This window comes from Anas platyrhynchos, chromosome 5 (genome assembly GCF_047663525.1).
Source record: "Anas platyrhynchos isolate ZD024472 breed Pekin duck chromosome 5, IASCAAS_PekinDuck_T2T, whole genome shotgun sequence".
Lineage (NCBI taxonomy): Eukaryota > Metazoa > Chordata > Aves > Anseriformes > Anatidae > Anas > Anas platyrhynchos.
Window position 1 is genome coordinate 57744774 of NC_092591.1, and position 18984 is coordinate 57763757.

At 41.6% G+C, this 18984-nt stretch overlaps 1 protein-coding gene across 5 annotated transcripts in view; it reads right to left on the reverse strand.

The window, feature by feature from the left end:
- Positions 1–18984, reverse strand: part of MPPED2 (metallophosphoesterase domain containing 2) — a 100404-nt gene that overhangs the window by 6525 nt on the left and 74895 nt on the right. For all 5 annotated transcript variants that reach the window (XM_072039192.1, XM_027458234.3, XM_027458236.3 and 2 more), the window contains exon 5: positions 61–176. In XM_072039192.1, coding sequence (XP_071895293.1) covers positions 61–176 — 116 coding nt within the window. The remainder of the gene's footprint in view (positions 1–60; positions 177–18984) is intronic.

The window sequence follows — 18984 nt, forward strand, 5'->3', positions numbered from 1 at the left end:
GGAAAGTAAAATTCTCATGAAAAGAAAAAAAAAATCACACACAGCTTTTGTTTCACTTACCAAGGGGAGGTCCATGTGTCATTAGTATATCAATACCCTCGGGGATAAGGTTCCACTTGTCTAGCAAAGACTGACCTCTGGGTAGGTTAAAGCCCCATCCATTAAACCACGGTGTCCTTTGGGGAAAAATAAGATGAAGTGCATCAGTGGAAAATAAAAATCTCTTCCCTTCTCCAATTTTTCTGAATTACAGTAACTTCTGCAGCACAGAGACTACTTGCAGACAGCCTTTTCGAAGGGAATGTCTCTACAACAAACTGGTTCAAGTACACACTGTTCTGTATGTTTGAATTTAATATCCAATGATCTTTTTGTACCTCAGGAATATTCAGCTCTGGGGGCATTTATCCAACAAAGAGAAAGGAGAAAAAATTAAACAACACAAGCTCAATCTAAAGCTTACATTTGGGGATGTTCAAATACAAGAACTCCTAACTTGTATTATCCAATCAAAACCCTCAGTTTTTGGAGGCAAGGGAAAATTACAGCACAAGGCATCTAGTGGGTAACAGTTCATCAGGAAGACAGCGTAACGTTGTGGATATAAGCACTGTGTACTACAATATTTCACCAAATTCAAACTTCCTTTGTCTAGCACTTTTAATATCAGAACGTCTGTGCATAACTTGGCTTTGAAGCCCTGAGCCTCCTGGAGGCCTTGATCAATGTTTAGCCTCCCAGTAACTTTTTTAAAGAGATCTTATCACTTAAAACTCATTTAGTATTTCTTAAGAAAAAGAGATCCTCAGGTTTCTCCATCACAGCACAGCATTGTTCTGTGACATTTGTTTATCCATCAACCCAGGCACGTAATGATAAAAAGCTTACTTTCTTAGAGTACTTTGTCAAGGTATAATACCACAGTGAGTGGTCTTGATGCAATTTTAATATAGTAACGTCTTTCCTCATCAGGTAAATCCACAATTGTTCTGAAGAGGCAGTGTTTACAGCTGTTGTTTAAACATTTTGGGTAGCTGTTAGAATTCAGGTATTTGTAATAGTTTTCATCTGTGTGTGTGCTTCTTAGAGTGTAGGCAACAGAATTAAGACTGGGTTGCTTCATTTTCTAGGAGGGTTTCCCTGTACCAGCCATAGATATTTGGGGCCATCCTTCTCAGAGTTCAAGCTACTCCTGCAGTCTTCTCTGTACTGCAGTTGTGAAAAGAAAACTTTCATGTTAAAAAAAAATGTGGAAAAGCATACCTGTTAAATAAGAAAGATCATTAAGAGTCCTACATCACTTCATTATGTAATCTGCCTTCTGCACCCTCTAACTTATGAATATGTTCAATCTCAAATACGCATTCAAGTGGAAATTTCCCGTGGAGATTACATCTCTATTTAATTTTATTTTTTGTAATTAAAATACATACTTTGCTTGCCAGAGAAAGTAATTTGACCAATGAAAGGTTTACCCAGTTCTAAGTACACTCAGAGTTCCTGACAATCAGCAGTAAGGGCAAACAGCAGGCACTACCAATACAGGTGCAGGAAGGTCACAGCTACAAATCACAGACACATCTTCCTCCCATGTGGTCCTTCTGAGCTAATGCTTATATTACACATCCATAGGAACTCGTTCAACCTAATAGACTTCCTGGATGTTGGAAGAATGGCAAGAAAAGACAGGAAAATTAATGCTAGTTAAGCGTTTTATATAAGCTATGGGCTCCTCGTGCATAGCAAAGGAACTCCAGCTCTCACTGTTGGCTTACTCTGCACCATCTGAAAACCTGAAGAAAGATCTTAAGTTGTTAAGTGAGGGCAGTGCACCGCAGAGCAGGTTTGCAAGCAACTGAATTAAAAATGAAACGTGTCTGAACTTCAGCTAAATCACAACTGCTCCTGCTTTGCCATGATTCACCTTTCTGAAACGTCTAAATTAGGTACGAATGTTTCCTTTCCTGTAATGTTCCCACGTTTTAACATATCAAGATTATCAAAACCCTCAGGGCTGCAGTTGGCTAAACATTCAGCTGCTTAAAAAAACAAACACACAGCACATAGGTTGAACTTTTCACTATCAATTAATGATTCTTTCCCCACTTGCATTCCTCCTGCAGATAGTACTGTACTTATTATACCATAGTTAAACCTGAAACATGAAACCACATCTATGATCTCTCTGGAGTTCTTTGGAGACTGCAACCACGGAAAAAGCTGCATTTGTCTGCAGGTTTTTTATTTTATGTTATTCTTAAGCACTGAGGGAGGAGGAGGGGAATCCGAGTTCCAATATATTCTTCCTTCACCAGCCTCTGTAATTAGCTGTGACTAACAGCCACCACATGGGAACCCACTTGTAAGAAAACTTTCGAGATGCCTTCCCCATTAGCCAGCCCATGCACAGAAAAGGCAGGAATCTTTATTACACTCAAATCTTTTCATAAAAAATTAATAAATCGGGAAGATGAGAGGGCGTGACTGGAAGAACAGCAGGGTTCAGGCTCCGCTCCCTGACTCAGGCCTCGCTGGGGCCCTGCTCCGGGCCTCGCAGGGAAACCCACAGGGCACGTTTGGAACAGCACCGAGAGGAAAAACGGCACAGGTTCACGTCGGGATGAGATCCCATGGAAGGTCACCCCATGCTTGCACTCCGCTGGGTTGTGGTGCAGACGAAATGGAGTTGATGTGCTGCAAATCCCCTGAGGGGCCAGAGGAACGGCTGCTTGTCCCCAGCAAGCGCTGAGCAGGTGGAGGAGAGGCAAAGCCCGCACTGCAGGCAGGTAGCATCCTATCAGCACGTGTTGGACAGGGATACTGCACTCCAGGTATTGCCTTTTGCTGCATACCAAAGAGCTAAACAGAGTCACACACAACATTTAAACGATCTAGGGGAAAAAAAACATGCACACAGATACATACAACACCCTCCTGAGCTGATTACTTGTTGGGAGAAGACCCCTCAGCTCCAAGAGGATGTGTCTGTGATGTCCTTTGGCTGCACCCACCTATGGTAAGGTGCAATCCAGTGCAAATAATTATGCAGAGGCTAATTAGGCATTCGTAATCATATTTAAGACCTGACATATTTTTCCTTCCTATTACGTTCGAAGTAACAGAGTTCTGTGAACTACCAGCACCATGAATAGCGTGCTTCATTTCTAAATAGTCAAAAGAAAAGAAAGCGATCAACTGTTGAAATGTCACAAGGGAGGCGTAGACATAAAAAACCGTGGGAATTTGTAATGAGAGAGAACAAATGATTTTGTCATTTTATGTTTGACGGACCAGAACACTTCCTCAGACGCACCGCACGGCACGACACGGGTCCCGCTCACGCACCGTGGCAGCCCACGGCCAGGAGAACCTAATTTAGCCTCCGCTCGTCAGAGCCACGCTGCGCTCCACAGCATCCTTCACGTGCCATGAAGCTGTCATTGTAAGTCTTGAGCCCTGGCTCACCTGACAGCTCGGCCCTCCCCTGACTGCAAAGCTTCCTTATCATTTAGGCATTTCAGCTCTGCCGGCACCAGATGTGTCACGGGGAATATCCTAATGAAAGGCAGACACCTGCCCCGCTGCTGTACCCTCTTCGGTTCTTCATTTCTGCACGGGAATCCCCACAGATCCCTCTCCACCTGGCGTTCTGGAGCTTACATTGGCTGCAATTAACAGAGTGCTTACGCAGCAGGCTGCGCGTTGCCTTCACACCCTGTGCTGCAGGAGAGGCGCACGGCACTCACCGCCAGAACGAGGAGGAGGCGATCCTAAACTTCAGGGTAAGGCTTACCCTCCTGTCACAGGTGCTGTGGGAGAACTGCCTGACAAGAAAAACAAATCCACCGGCCTTCAGAGGCAGAGAGCTGACTCTTCAGCAGGTGATCGCATCCTCCCTTTTCCCAAATAACTGAAGTGTTCTTACTAGTTTGCTATTAAAAAAAAAAATACAGCGAGGGAGCATTACTTTACGGCATAAGCTTCAGAGAACAAAATCACAACCCCTCCGTGGCATGTACATCTCAGAAGCAGCAGTCACGCAGGGAAACAGAAGACACACAGCTATGGCCAAGCTCATCCAAGTGATGCAAGAATTTTGACTCCTTCGGGAAGGTTTTTAAAGGATGGTATCTCCCACCATCTACTTCCATTCTTTCTCTGGCTAGGGGCTCATCAATTTAATTACACAATCCTCAGCGTTCAACAACTCAAAAGGTAAACCTACAATGAGACCTAGACAAAACTTTTCCTTTTAACCCATGAGCAAATCCAATTATTTCATTAGCTACGTCTAAACAGAAGTAGAAAAAAATAAATTCTTTTTTCCATTTCCTTTATTCATTCATTTTTAAGGCTAACCGGTCACCCCACAAAAGCTCCAGTTTGATCTTTAATCCTCCTAGTGAAGTGCACAGGAGGCAAAAATCTGGGGCTGTTTCCTTCTACAGGACCAAGCCGAAGGAGCGCCTGACCCACACTGCAGCAGGAAGCGCTTCCACGCAACAAACAGCAGAAACGAGACGCTCGCTGGGTGTTTTTGTCAGCATTCAGAGTGCACACACAAGCCTGGAAGGAGACAGACAGCTCCTGCAGCAGCAAAGACGGGATAAGACAGGGCACTGCATGTGCATTCCCAGAATGGTTGAGGTTTGGGACTAGCCCACTAGCATAGCCCCAAAATATTCACCACAACCCGACGCAAAAGCTTGCCGCGGCGCAGAGCGCTTGCTGACAGCAAACCACAGAGGGAATAAAAACAAAAGCGACCTTTGTGCACAGCGCAGAAAAGCCTTCCCATCCGATCCTCCACCCTGCATCCGATCCTCCGCCCTCCGTCCCGAGGCGCACACCGGTGTTTGCCGGGGCGCAGCAGCAATGGGCAGAGCAGAGCGCGCCTGCTGGGGAAACACAACGGGGCTGGAGAGGGGAGAAGGGGAAGGCCAGAGCCTGTGTAACCATGAAGACAAAGGGCTGAGCAGGGCAAGTGCATGGCGTACTAAGCAAGCATGTTTTACAAGATAAGAGCTTCTGGGAAGACTCTGACACTTGCCTTCGGTGCCACAAAAGCGTTTTTGATTAAGCTCTTTCTTAGAGCGAATATTAAAACCCCTTTTTTTAATATAATGTAACAACAACTAGGAAATCCTAAAGGCTAAATAATTTCCTAAACGTGCTTGTTATAACATCGTGATATTGCTCATAACGTTGTGATATCAGAAAGGACAAAGTTAAATGGTTCTAGCTGTCCTAGCTCATTTCCACCTGCGTTTACACGCTGTGCCTCGGCGTCCCACTGAGGAAAGTGGGGCCAGTAACAGGCAACCTTCTTAAAAAGTATCACAGAGTCCAGCTCCTCGGGGTTTTGCTTATCCTGCATCTTTAAACAACTGAAGCTCTCGTGGGACAGGTCTTACAGAAGTGGGTTACCAGTACTGTGACAACGTGGCTCTCCTAATTAGAGAAGTACACACGTTTCAGGCACCTCTGCAAATGTCTAGAACACAGTTCTGCAATTCTCCCAACGTTACAAAAAGCTGAAGCCGCAACAACGGCTGGGATTTTTGCAGGTTCTCTCCCTTTCAACTCACATGCTACAATTTCTAAACATTTATTGGTTCTCTGAATGATAAAACATTTAAGAAACACCAACATCCACAAGTTTGGAAGGAAAGAGTCCACGCAGTACCTCGCCCCCATAAAGCCAGCACAAAGTAGTGTGCTCTGCTCAGATCACAGACTTTACCAATACCACAGCACCACGGTGAGTATTTAAGACCCCAAGTTAACTTCTGCGGGAAAGATGTGCTTTTTTAAAAAAGAAACCAGAAGAAAGTTGTGTAAAGAAACACAGAAACGTGCCAGCATTTAAGAAACTTGAAGCCAAAGAAGCTGACAGTCAGGAGGTTAAAACACCAGCAGGATCACGGAGGATGACAAGACAGAGGACAGCAAGACAGGGCATGGGGCTCCCTGAGGGAAGGGGGGAAAGAATATGCAGTGAAGCAGAGAAGGGGATGACACCGGCATGGTAGTGGATACTGGAGAGGTAGGGAATAGATGAGATTTTCAACTTTATGACTCAGAAAAACTTTGGTTAAGTATGTGAATCGCTCATCAAAGAGTAAATTTCCTCCAAATCTTCTGAGGTTTTCCAATCTCCAGCTGTGTTGCAATTATTTTATTGAGGGCTTTACTTAATGAGATCTGGGAGATATTTTAATATCCCCAAAATCTGAAAATAATTCAAACTTGACTCAAGGGCTAATTTCATTCTACTTTTAAAACACACAGAACTACACAGACCTACTAACAGAAGAACGTAGTAGCCCTTGCGTTCTTCTGCGCTGTGTATGGCTGAGGATGGCTTGAGGGACACACCTGGGCCAAAGGTAGTGCCAGGCTCGGCTGGGGCTGTACAGGACCTATAAAGTCATCTGGGGCTGTACAGGAGCCACGCTGCATTTCCCCAATTGCTACAGGAGTGCTGCGGCAGCAGGTCAGGCCTGCGAAACACCATGGGGACTGATCTGATGATCTGCTGCTTGTTCCAGAAAGGGCACCTTGTCCCCTACATTCCCATACTGCACCCATGCCCCTTCCAGCATCACAGGATGCTGCAGTATTGAAAAGAGATTGAATTGCTCAGTTTTTGATGGTAGGATTTTCTGATTTTTGTGGAAATGAAGAGGAAGGAGCTGACTGGTCCAGAAGCTCTCCACAATGTAAAATCAACGTCCACTCTGAGGGACAGGGCAGGAGGAGTAAGAAAGAAAGAAAAAACAGTTTGTTTGTTAAGCTGGGTGCAAAGCCACTTACCTTCCATAGCCTTATGGAAACAGCCAAAACAATCAAAAAGTTTCCAGAGTCACGCCACACACTTATTTGGCATTTAAGTACTGCATAAAACATCATGGCTAGACCTTAGACAATAATACTGGTTCACCATTTCATTGTGTTAGGAGGTGTCATTTCTTTAAAAACCATGCCCGCTTGCTTCATTTTCTTCACTTATTGTAGCCTTTGCCTTGTGCTGAGAAGTAACATCTGACGCAATCAAAATTTCACTTTGCTGAAAACTGTGATCCTACTTTGGAGTCTGCAGAGAAGTTGGTAGCTTCACCCAAACACACTGCCACCTCCTCTGTCAAATTCTGTCAACCAAGAACTACAAAAATTCATCAGGGGAAAGGGGTGAGCATGGCTCTCTGAATACATATCATACCTCCTTCTCAGTTCAGGCAACCTCATGTACTTGTTTTGTAGGCACATACAAAAACCCTCCAGCTGATATTTCATACACACTACTTACACAGGTATACACGTGTGCATATACGCATAAATACACACTATGTAATATAGATGTATATAAATACATCTGTCTCCTGTTGCTCTGCCTGTGACAAGGAATCTAGCACATAAGTTGAAGAAACAGAAGAAGGCACTCCCAACGCAATGAAAACTACAAGTACTCTAGCACTCAAGCATGAACCCAGTAACCTACGTTAACGTTTTCAGGTTATTACCTGGAGGAGCTGTTTTATGTATGAGCCAATTTAGCAAATCAATTAAAGTAATGCAGTTACTTGATCAACAGATGAACACAAAGGGGAAAAAAATGACAGAAGAGGCTGACAAAAAAAAAATGAGGATCATAAAAGAAGCAGGAGCTGCTAAAAGGACTGCAGAGCATTCAGCATTACAGAGGTAAAAGGAGCATTACTTTAATTTAAAAGAACCTGTTTAAACATGGGTCATTCGCTTTTGTTGGCTTCAAGATCATTAAGCAAAGATCTCAGATTACAAGCAGGTCAATTTACACAACATTTAATTTTAGGCTTACCCACCTTCATCACGCCCTTTTTCAAAGAGGTTTGTGGGGGGAGGCAGATAACCACAGACTGAATAAGAGTCAATTTGGCTCTTCTGGCAAAAAAAAGCTAACATGAAAACTTTAATTAGAAACCGATGTCGTAGAATCTTTACCTCTGTATCAATGACTCCAACGGATCAACAAAATGCTCCTCATATTCTATCCAGTTCTCACCTTGACTGAGACAAGAATTTTTCATCTTTTCATCTATCCAAGGCAACATGCAACACCTAATTCCCCTCAAAAGAGGGTTAATGGCACTTAATTAAGTGCAAGCAAGCAACAGGAAAAAAACATGAGTCAGGAAAGACCTCTTTCTCCCCATCAAAACTCCTGATTTTATGACAAGACGGAGTTGCCTCCTGGTTGGAGGATACTCTAAGTTCAATTTGTCTGCTTTCAAGCCCTCTGCATGCCCGCCAGAGCAAGCTGCTGCTTCTCCTGCAATCACAAAGCCCGACCCCAGCCAGGGGCACCCTGCCGTGGCCAAAATGCTGGCACCATCAGATGTTCCCATTGCTGCCACAGGTTCACCATCACCTCTTCATCCCTCTGGATCATATACACTTGCATTTTTACAGAACACATTTTCAAAGAAAAGACGTGAGCTCATACTCCAAGTTTCCACCTGAAGTAAATTTTTCCTGATGAGTTACAAGCCTACGAACTGGTGGTTTATAATAGAAAGGCAGACTGACATTTAAATAGAGCGGATCTAGAATAATGGCTTTACATTAGGATTTTATGGGAGGCTGAATAACCACAGAGTTAACATACTGTATTTTCTAGCAATAAAAAAATCTGTTGAAAACAAAAGGTCATTTGATTTGATAATGTAAACGAATTAGATTTGTATTGTATGGTCACAAGAGTAAAGGAAAGATTAATTCTTAGAGGAGAAGTCAATATATCAGAATGGCTAGGATTGGTTTGGTTTTAATCCTTTAACCATGTTGTAAAACCTGCGGTTCATAACCCACAGCCATATATTGCTGTACTCTCCATTTTAATACAGGCCCCGGACTTTCAGTCTGATCCGATAAAAATCTGAAACTTGCAGTAGGCCATTATGTGGGCAAACTATTCATTTTATATTCACCTCCCTGTCGTGTCAGTGCAGAGGTCATCTAAAGAGGGGGCCTAATTAATCAAACTGTCAGAGCCAATGAGGAGGAGCATGTTAATAGGACTTTTATTTCACCCAGGAAAGCAGTGGTCTGACAGGAACCAGAAAATATGGCCTTGATGTTGCTGTTTATTAGCAATGCTGAGATCAGTGGTAATAGGTGCCAAGCAGCTTATGTTTGATAAAGTGCTGAATGTCAAGAACCTGCACCAACTAGAAATTAGACTGACAAGAAGCAGGAATCTCAGCATATTGATAGCTAGCGAGAGGAGATGGAGCTTGGACAGCACCACTAAACTTGAACCTCCACAGGCCACACTCATATTGTGAAAAGCAAAACCAAAAAAAAAACCACTCCCTCCATCCCCAAACAACAATAACCAGCAGCTATTTTCCTGCACTGAGAGGTGAGACTTCTCTCTGTGTAACTCCAGCTCAGCATACATAAGCAAGCAGAGCCACACTGGCAGAAGAGCCCTAAACTCGGTACAACGGTGCAGAGCTTAAGGGATTGCCTGGATGGGAACCCGTGGTGATACAAGGCCAGCATGCTGGCCCCACATCGGTTATCCTTCGAGAGAAGTGTCAGGTTTTCAGCACAGAGTAGTTTCACACCTAACACTGACCCAGATCACTGCAGAGGCTGCTGCAGATGAAGGATGCATAGCACAGGTAGCAGTGAGGTCCACACGCCCCTTGCCTGTGTTAGGCTGTGCACTTAGTGAGTTAATCCTGGCCCCAAACACAATAATAATACTAACACGAATGTGGCGAGGATTTCATTTCTTACCCGAAAGCCCTTTTTGCAAAATGGATATTCTTAACACGAATGGCATGCCCATAGTAAAGAATAAAACAAGCGCAGCTAAAAGGGAGTGAGTGGGAGATACAAGAGATGCTAACAGTTTTTGAAGGGCACTGGACTCATTTTAGCAGCAGCCACGGCATTTGCTGTGTGGGTGATATATGTAAAATCTTAAATTAATTATTTTAGTAATGCACCCCTACATGATTTCTCAGTCTGCAATGTATTTTATACTTCAGGCCATGGTAGGTTTTATAATTAACTACTTTCTGAAGCCATTTTAATTAATTTTTTTTTTCCCCAACACCATTATTTCCAAATGAAGAGAGAGCTAACATTAAATGGCCTTCTAAATAGAGTGCTGCAGGAATCTACTCCTGTAGGATGAAGCACTCAGAATCATGCCCCTGGTAATGCCCCCAGGAAGGTTTAAGCAGAGAATGTGGCAGCAGGATGGAAGTGAGCTGCCCCAGGAGAGCCTCGGACACCAACGGGACACACAAGTAACTGGCGAAGTCAAAACCTTTCTTGGTGGAAGAGAACGCTGTTATGTTTACGGCTGCTGTCGCAGATCCAAATATCCTCATCCTGAATGATCTTGTTTTCATTTGCCCTGAGAATAATCCATTGTCTGGATCTTCCTCTCAAAGCCAGCAGCACTCTAACTGGAATCAAATGTTGCAGAAGGGAATTCTGTGGCCCTTCATTCTCATGACTCAAGCCTCCATGGCAACCGCACTCCATCCCGGAGCTCTCAGGAGGTTGCTACAAAAGCACAAGCCACTGCCCAGGGCAGAAGTGCCATCTGCGATGTGGACTGCTGTCCCTGGCGAGTGGCCTAGCACAGCTCACACTACAGAGACTAGGGAGAAACCTCTGCAGTAAGCTGGCGAGCTGGTGCTGGTTCTGATAGCTGGTTACTCATCCTGACCAGGGTTGATAGAGCTGAGCACTGAGGTGTACAAAGATACTTTGGTGGCAGAACCACTTGGAGAACCACCTGCCTTTCTCCTGAGCTTTCCCTGCTCTCCAAACAGGCACCGCTCCACTCTCCTGGTACTGACGAGACCGAGATGGGGTCACTGACACATCACATCTTAATAAATAAATAAATAAATAAATAAATAAATAAATAAATAAATAGAAGCGTATCTTTTCAGTTACTTGATTTAGAGCACTCAAACCTTCCACAGCACAAATAAAGGACAGGAGAATGGTAGAACAGTTATTCAGGGTATGCATTGCCTCTTTGGTGGCAAAACTTACTTGATGTTTTACCATCAAACTACAGCTTTAGAGATAACAGTTCATTCCTACTGCAGAAAAAACATGGAGAATAATAAGGACACTTCCTCACATTCTGTTGTTTACAATGTCCTTTCGAATGGTTAAAATCATATTATTTTCCCCGTACAGTTTCATACTTCCTAATTTAAACAAAATAAGGCACAACTCTGTACTCCACAGTAAACATGTCAGGTTGAAAATAAACAATTGAAGACAAAATGAGGTCCAAATGACTACCTTTTAGAAATTTAAATGGCTGTTTTCACAGCTACAAGCAAAGTGTATGTTGTTCAGTAAAATCTTAATAATGGCTATGAGCATCGTTTTTACGTTTCTCAAGCGCAGTAGTGTTTTTAAAATCATAGATTTGTTCCAGCATTAGCACTTGAAGTGGAAAGTAGCACTAATTCAGAACTGTGCTAACTGAGCAACTTCTTCTTCTGCCTTTGACAACTTATTACATTGCAATTAGCACAGTATTTTATTAGTTTTTGGATTTCATTACCTAGACTGTTATTACTGGTGTGTGTGTGTGCGACATGTATATATATACATGCTTTCTTTTTTTAATGATCTCACACCTTCATTTACTATTCTGGTGTTGTCTGAGTAGGGCCAAGTAACTGTTTCTTCAATAGCTTTGTAAAAGTGTGTGCTTAAAATTGCTTGCCTAACTTCACAGAGATACTGCTGTTGTTATGAAACAAAAGAAAATCTGTATGCTGATCCCAATAACATCGCGATAGGAACCTTATTTACAGTATGATCTTAAAAATGGTCTTTTCTTACGGACTCATTAAATCTAAGCCTCATTTAACTACTGGGACGTTTTTACAATGGGTTTAGTGACATGCTGTGATAAACGTCTGTGTAACATCCTTCAACAATAGCCACGACTACAGTCATAACCACAGTGTGTATAAACACTGCATCGGTTTTAACAATGCGCTGTCCTGAATAGTAGGAAGTGAAGTAATACTGAACACATTTTTACTAACCAAACCAGCTTTTTGCTTTTTTTTTTTTTCTTTCCCCCTCCAATGGTTTCTGTTTTGTTTTGGGGGAATGCTTTATTTTGTCAGTGGGAAAAATAACATTCCCCCTAAAATTATGAGAATTAAGCAGCTCAACTTTTTAAGTATTACACGATCCCTTTGAAATTTCGGCCTACGCAGAAAGGTTTCCTGAAATTTGATTCTTTAGAGATAAAAGGGTTGGCAGAAGGATGAAAGCAGCCCTGCCCTTTTTTCCATGTCAGAGAAATGAATGGAATGGTTTATGAATACATGCAACTCACCCTTTCAGGAGCCACACTGGTGCCTATTTGTCCTGAAATATCAGTGTTAGGTTACTGTGCAAATCAAAATAACTGTTAGCCAGCATGAACTTGATCCACAAGAACAATGAGGAGCAGAACCAGCTTTCCAGAGACTTAAAACTTTTCAAACTAAAGTGTAATGCAAAAAACTAAAAGACATTTCTATAGGAACTGTGGTTTCCAAGCACTTTATAAGCTGCTACCAATTGTAACTTACTCTAGCTAGGAACAGAGATCAGGAGCAACAGAATTACACTGCGAACTAAAACTGAACAGGCTCAACTGCATTCCTGTTGGTGGCTGGCCTCTGATTTAATTTCACATAAAATGATATCGCAAAGCTGGACATGGTAAACCTACAGTATTTACGCTGGAGACTAGGGTCTGACATTCTGTCTAAATGAAATTTCCCAGTTGTCCTAAACACTTTTTATCTTATTTCCATGCTAGCAGTTTGAATTGTCACTACATATTGCCACAGTGACAGATGAGCAAAAGCACAAGAAAGCAACGTAGCTGGTTTCTCCAATGAATCATGCCTGGTAAATGTGAAAATCTACTCTTGCCCCAGTTTCTTGGTCCACACCCAGGCAGGTATTAATGGCACCGGGGGTAAATTCTGGAATGGGACTTCATGCAGACTGAAATATAGATCAGCCGTTAGTATTTATTTATATACAGTTAGTATTTATTTATATACGTTCGTATGTATTTATATACACACACATTATTAAAAACAGCACTAAAGGACACACCTTGCAAATATATGTGTATATATATATATATATATATATATATATATATATATTTATTTATTTATTTATTTTACTGTATCTCACTAAGGTAATGAGACACAGAGCAATAAACTTCCTGTACTATAAGGCTCGAGCCACGTGGCCATAATACATATTTTATGTGGATTAATAGACTGAGGCCCGGATGGTGCTGATGAAAAAATAAACATCCTTCAGAAAAAAATTGCTTAAGAGATGAATGCCTCCAACTTGGTGGCTTTTCAGAATCTGTGGAGACTTCCCTCTCGGTGACAGTGGGGATAAGGCCATGGCACACTGAGCAGTGTCCCACCTTTGTCCTGCCTCAGCTGAGTATTTCTACTGACTACACTGAATTGTTTCAAGGATGACTTCAAGATCAAACTCTGAACTTGGGTTTCTCATTCCTAGACTTCTCTCTCATTGTAACGAAACCTTCATTAAGCAACCTCTCTCTTCAGGCTTGTCCCTGTCACAGAGCTGCTAACCACTAAAAGAAAAATAGATGGGGTTACATTACCAAGGAACACCTAAATGTTGCTTACCCTCTCTTCCAGGTGAGTAACGCTCTGAACAACACTCTCGTTTACCTCAGTGAGATCAAAAGACTTGCCACGCATGGCAATGACTCTTTCTGAGCAATATCAAAAAGAAAAAGAAAAAAAAAAAGAAGAAAAAAAAAAGAGAAAAAGGAGCAGTGAGCATTTGTATGCAGCAACCTCCATCTAGAAATATCCAACAGCTGTATCAACATGTGTGAAATGCTGGTCTCTCATTGAAGTCAGCGTTCAAAATTTCACCCATGATCTATTTTTCAATAAGTCATCTCTCACTGTTCTGCTCTTTTATATTGCTTTCCTTCTGAGAGCACAGAAGATATGAAAAGGTGCATTTCTATTAGCAACATCCACTTTAAAACTTCACATTTCACCCTCTTTATAAGGCTCTGCTGCTATCCATTCTCTGATACAAGAGGTTTTTCAGCCTTCATCTGGCTTTATCCTCACAAGAAATCATTTCAACTACGGCAATACTCTCTGAGTAAAAAAAAAACACATCAGAGGTCAACATGGATTCTCTTGTAGGCATTAGGAAATGAACTTTTGAGTCGTAGAGACAGGGTAAAAATAGATTTCTCCACTGCATTTTCAGTAAGTCCCCAGGAGATGGGAATCTGTACAACTACTTACTTAAGCAAGTGTAGTACAACTGAGGCCCCAAATGAGTTGAATCTTCCACGAGTGAAATGATGAGAGTGAAGCCTACAACATATTAGGAGTGTATTTTCAGAGCTTAATAGTGAACCACCTAAACCAGCAGCACAACATCCTTATGGAGGTAAGTTTATCCCTGCTGTAGCTTTATTTCTTACAATGCATCAGGAACGAATATGACCTGTTGTTGTTACGTAAAGTGAATGCAAGTCTATTAATACTAGAGTTCCTGTCAGCTAAATTTAGCCTTCTGAAAGTCAAATGTTTGGTCCAAGCCAGGGCTGGGCTCCTTTATAGGCAATGGAGAGAGCCAAGCCTTGCAATGTGCAATTCAACTTGTCCACAGGCTGATGTTTAAAGCAGTGGGATGGAATGCAGGGGCTGCTTTCTCTCCCCATTAACTAAATTAGGTAGCTGAGGAACTTAGCTTATCTTACACTCTCAGCCTTTAAATGCAAAAAAAACCCCACCCTCAACAACCCCACTTACTGTACCTTAAGGAACATCATGAACATATGCAATAAGTCTTCTGCAGAAAATAGTGGTAAGAAAGGTGTTTGTTCACATGGGAGTGCGTGTGTATATATACGGCATATAAAATTTGACACCTAAAAGAAAGAACATATATACACCAACTTCTGGCAATCCTGAAAACCCTTCAGCATGTTTCATCTTTCAAAGTGTGCAATGCTTATAAGAAGGCAACTGTGATACTGCTTTTAAGCTATTTTAGTAAAGGCCCTTGACAAGCTTCACATAAAATATTCAGCTTTGATGCTTTCAGGTCCACACAATTTAACTTAAAATGCTCTCAGTCTTCAGCCCACATTCTGAACAGGGTTCTTCTAAAGGCAGTGCGTGGATTCTGTGCTTTCCTTTACCCTTCCCAGATCCCTTTCTCAAGTGTAATAGTATTGGACTGCATCACAAACACAAGCTAAAATCCAAAGCAGTTTATTTTCAGAATTATTTGGTAAAAATTGTAGTCGTTTTTAAGAAAACTGCTATGAAGGAATTTTCACATTTGCTTCAAAGGTATGGTACAGCTGAAAAGCAGAGGGGGCTGTAAGGATCCTATATATTTGGTCCTCTGGTATCAAACTGGCCATGCCTTTTATGGGAAGGGTTTTGCTTTCTGAACTGGTTTTTGACATGAAATTCTGGCTTTGTAGAACTGAGGAGCCAGTGATACTGATTTCAGAGGGAGTAGGCTTCCCTCCCTGATCTTTCCTTATTGTCTGCATAATGAGCAGGTATCAGTTCAATGTAAATATGACACTTTTGCTGCCATAAAGCAAAAGCCAAACTCTTACGGGCCTGGAGACTTCAACATATTTTTCTAAGCTATTTAGATGCCGAAGCTGGCATCAAGATGGAGATATGGTTGAGCCTGGATGCTGCACTTCGGAATGGAAATCTGCAGTCCTTAATCAGGCAGAAATCCAAGTGCGGCATTTAAATCTTTCTCATCTGTTGTCTGACTAAGATCTTCAGATCAAGCACATAATTTAAAGCCTACTGAGATCAATGGAAAAATCCTACTGGCTTCAATAAGCTTTGGATCAGGCTCAGAGGACCACAGGCAGGAAGCTACGTCGGGCCTACAAATGCAAGCAGGCATCGAGTAAGTTTTCCAAAGAATTAATGCAGATGCTGAAAACACTTCGACTGAGTGCTTTCAGCATAGATTTTGAAAACAAACAGATTCTCGGTTGAACCACGCCATTTTTTTGCCAGCTCAGCACAAAAACTTCTAGTTATCTTAGTTTTTCTCTCAACTTTTCCACCTTCCTGCCCTGAACTACAGTAAACTAACATTTTCTTTATTCTTTGTTTCATTGGAAATCTGGTGCCTCTTTCTCGCTCTTTTTTTACCCTTTCCCCTCTCTCTCTGTTTGGTACACTTGGGAATTTTCTCCTTGACAACAGAACCTCATGATAAAATCGAGGCTAATAACACTTTTAACTTCTATTCATGTTATGCAAAGATATTTTAACTTCTGTTGAACTCAAGCTATAGGAAATGGTGACTTCAAACTGGACTTGATACATGATATGGTCATTGAGATATTTCCTATAAATATTTTAGATGGTAATTCTATTCTTCCCAAAGAGAAAATGACTTAATTATCAGAGTCTTTTACTTACCCTATTCATGGGAACAGATATACTTTTGTAGCATATTTAAAGATACTAAATTATGAAAACCGGTTCACACAGGGTAACTATCAGAGATAATTATTTGATAGTTCATTACAATGACTACAGGAGATTTATTTATAATAAGCGTCGTGTTTTATAACGTGGTACCAAAGCCACATACTACTACATAGCCAAAAAAAAGCCTCCTTTGGCACCAGCAGACTAAAAATCAGTGCAACTTGGTGTACAAACATATGGTTAACAAGCAAACAGATTTATCTTTGCTGTATTGATACTGCACAGCCACCACTATCCATTTCCTTGTCCAAAGCCCACTCAGGTCAGTCTGCTGACTTAAGAGCTGTGCATGCACATCCGTAAATACGATCTGCCATTTTCTGCGTTTTATAATTCACCACTTACCCTTTAAGCATATGTTTGTTAAACCCCTAACAAGACTGATGTCTCGATTTGATGCTCATTTACAGAGCCTGCAACCTCAGCTCCCACTGAAACCAGAAGTTTCCCTATGGATTTAATTCCAGGTGACTACTGCCAAGGCATTTCATTTTTCCCTGCTGCTTTTATGCATGCATGAACTAGATCTAATAATTTACTGTGCAATTGTTGCAAAACGTATTTTGATAATGATAATGCTAGAAAAATGTTTGAAATCTAGGAAAGTGCCATCTGAAGGACCAGAACAAATGCCCACTGAAGTGTATGGAAAGATGAAGTCAGCTCTGGATCACACCTTGTTTACGAAGCACCATCTTCTTTACAGCTAACTAAATTTTACCTGAGGAATTACAGGTATGTTACAGATCATCTGTACAAGTTCCCTATAGAAAAAAATGTGTAGAGAATATATGAATGCTGAATACATGGTGAGGAAGCAGGAAGACTCTGTTTCCACATGCATTTAGGTACAATCTTTGACACGCAGTCAGGGGTGATGTTTGTTGGAAATTTTTCAACACAGCAATTTGTAGGCTGGGCTCCTCTGCTTACTTGCAGCAACCTGACTGCTTATTTGAAAAAGAGAGCAGAGAAACCACAATGCATGGATTTCCTGCTGCTGTTTTAACGAATCACCACATTACTGAGAAAGTTGAGGTTTTGGAACAGAATACCAACACTAAGCACTTTGGATACATGTGCCAAGTTTGTTGCCAGTGTTTGCTGAAGTAAAATGCATTCACCTGAAATGTTACCAGTGAGGAAGAGTGGAACGTGCAACATATCATTACAATCAAAGGCAGGACATTAAAGCTGTGATATGTTAAGTTACCACCCTGGCTGGCCCCCACTGCTTACTGTAATTAGGAAAACATCTTCTGCTCCCACCACCATTTACCTTTGTCATTAAAAAAGAAAAAAAAAATGCTGTGCTGGACCAACTTTTAATGAACTTATGTACCATGCCTCCAGAAATGATTAATATTTCTTGAAAGGAAAATTAAGAATAGCAACAAAATAAAAACCCAGACCATTGTAACTACACTGAATTTCTTCTTGAACTACACTGCAATAAGTTTATTCCTCAAACAGTAAGATTCAGTTACTCTCGTTGTAAGGTCAAGTACTACAAATTTAGGATGAACTTAGATTTTCAGTGCACAATTCAGCGTGATGTTTCTGTATGAAAGGGCAGTGCTTTTGACAGGTTGGCTGAAAAACACCGAGAGTTTCCATTACAGAAACTAAAAAGGGCAACGAGAACATATGCAAAAGGTAACTGGGAATACTTGCCAGCAGTGCTTGCTATCCGTCCCAAGGGACTGAACCCATCATCCAAAGCACCACTTGTCCCCACAAGCTTCTGCAGCCTCTGCGATGAGCACTAGGGCTTTCCACAAGCTGCAGCGTGTTGGTTCACCAACTTCATCTCAGCTTGGTGGGCGCTCTGTGGAACACAGCTAACAACTCCAGGAGTACAGGAATACAGAAATCTAGCATACTATGTACGCCGTTCTAGCTGTGAGAGTGAGATGACTTGGGATTGTAACCTTTTTTTTCCCCCACTATTCATGATGCAAGAATGCTGGTGCCTTCACTTTTATCACCTGCAAAAGCCATTCAGTCTCAAAAAAATACATCTATACACATTATTTATTTATTTATTTTTACTTTACTGATTGGTTGATTCCTTGTGCAAAGTATCTTAAATACGTTCCCATAGGAAAGGATATTTTGGCATACATAACCGGAATAATTAACAAGTAAAAATATAAACATAGAGAAGTGCCATTCCGTCCTCAGAACATCGCTAGCATAAAGGCTGTGTGTGTGTGTTGAAATTTACTAAGTAGAAAAGCAAAAGCCACGCAAGTCAAACTCGGTTCTCTGCTGCAATTTTATCACAGACATGCAGGAAAAATGTTAAGATTCACAACACTAAATGGTGGCATTGAGACAAAGTTCTATCTCTGATTTAATTAATATGGAT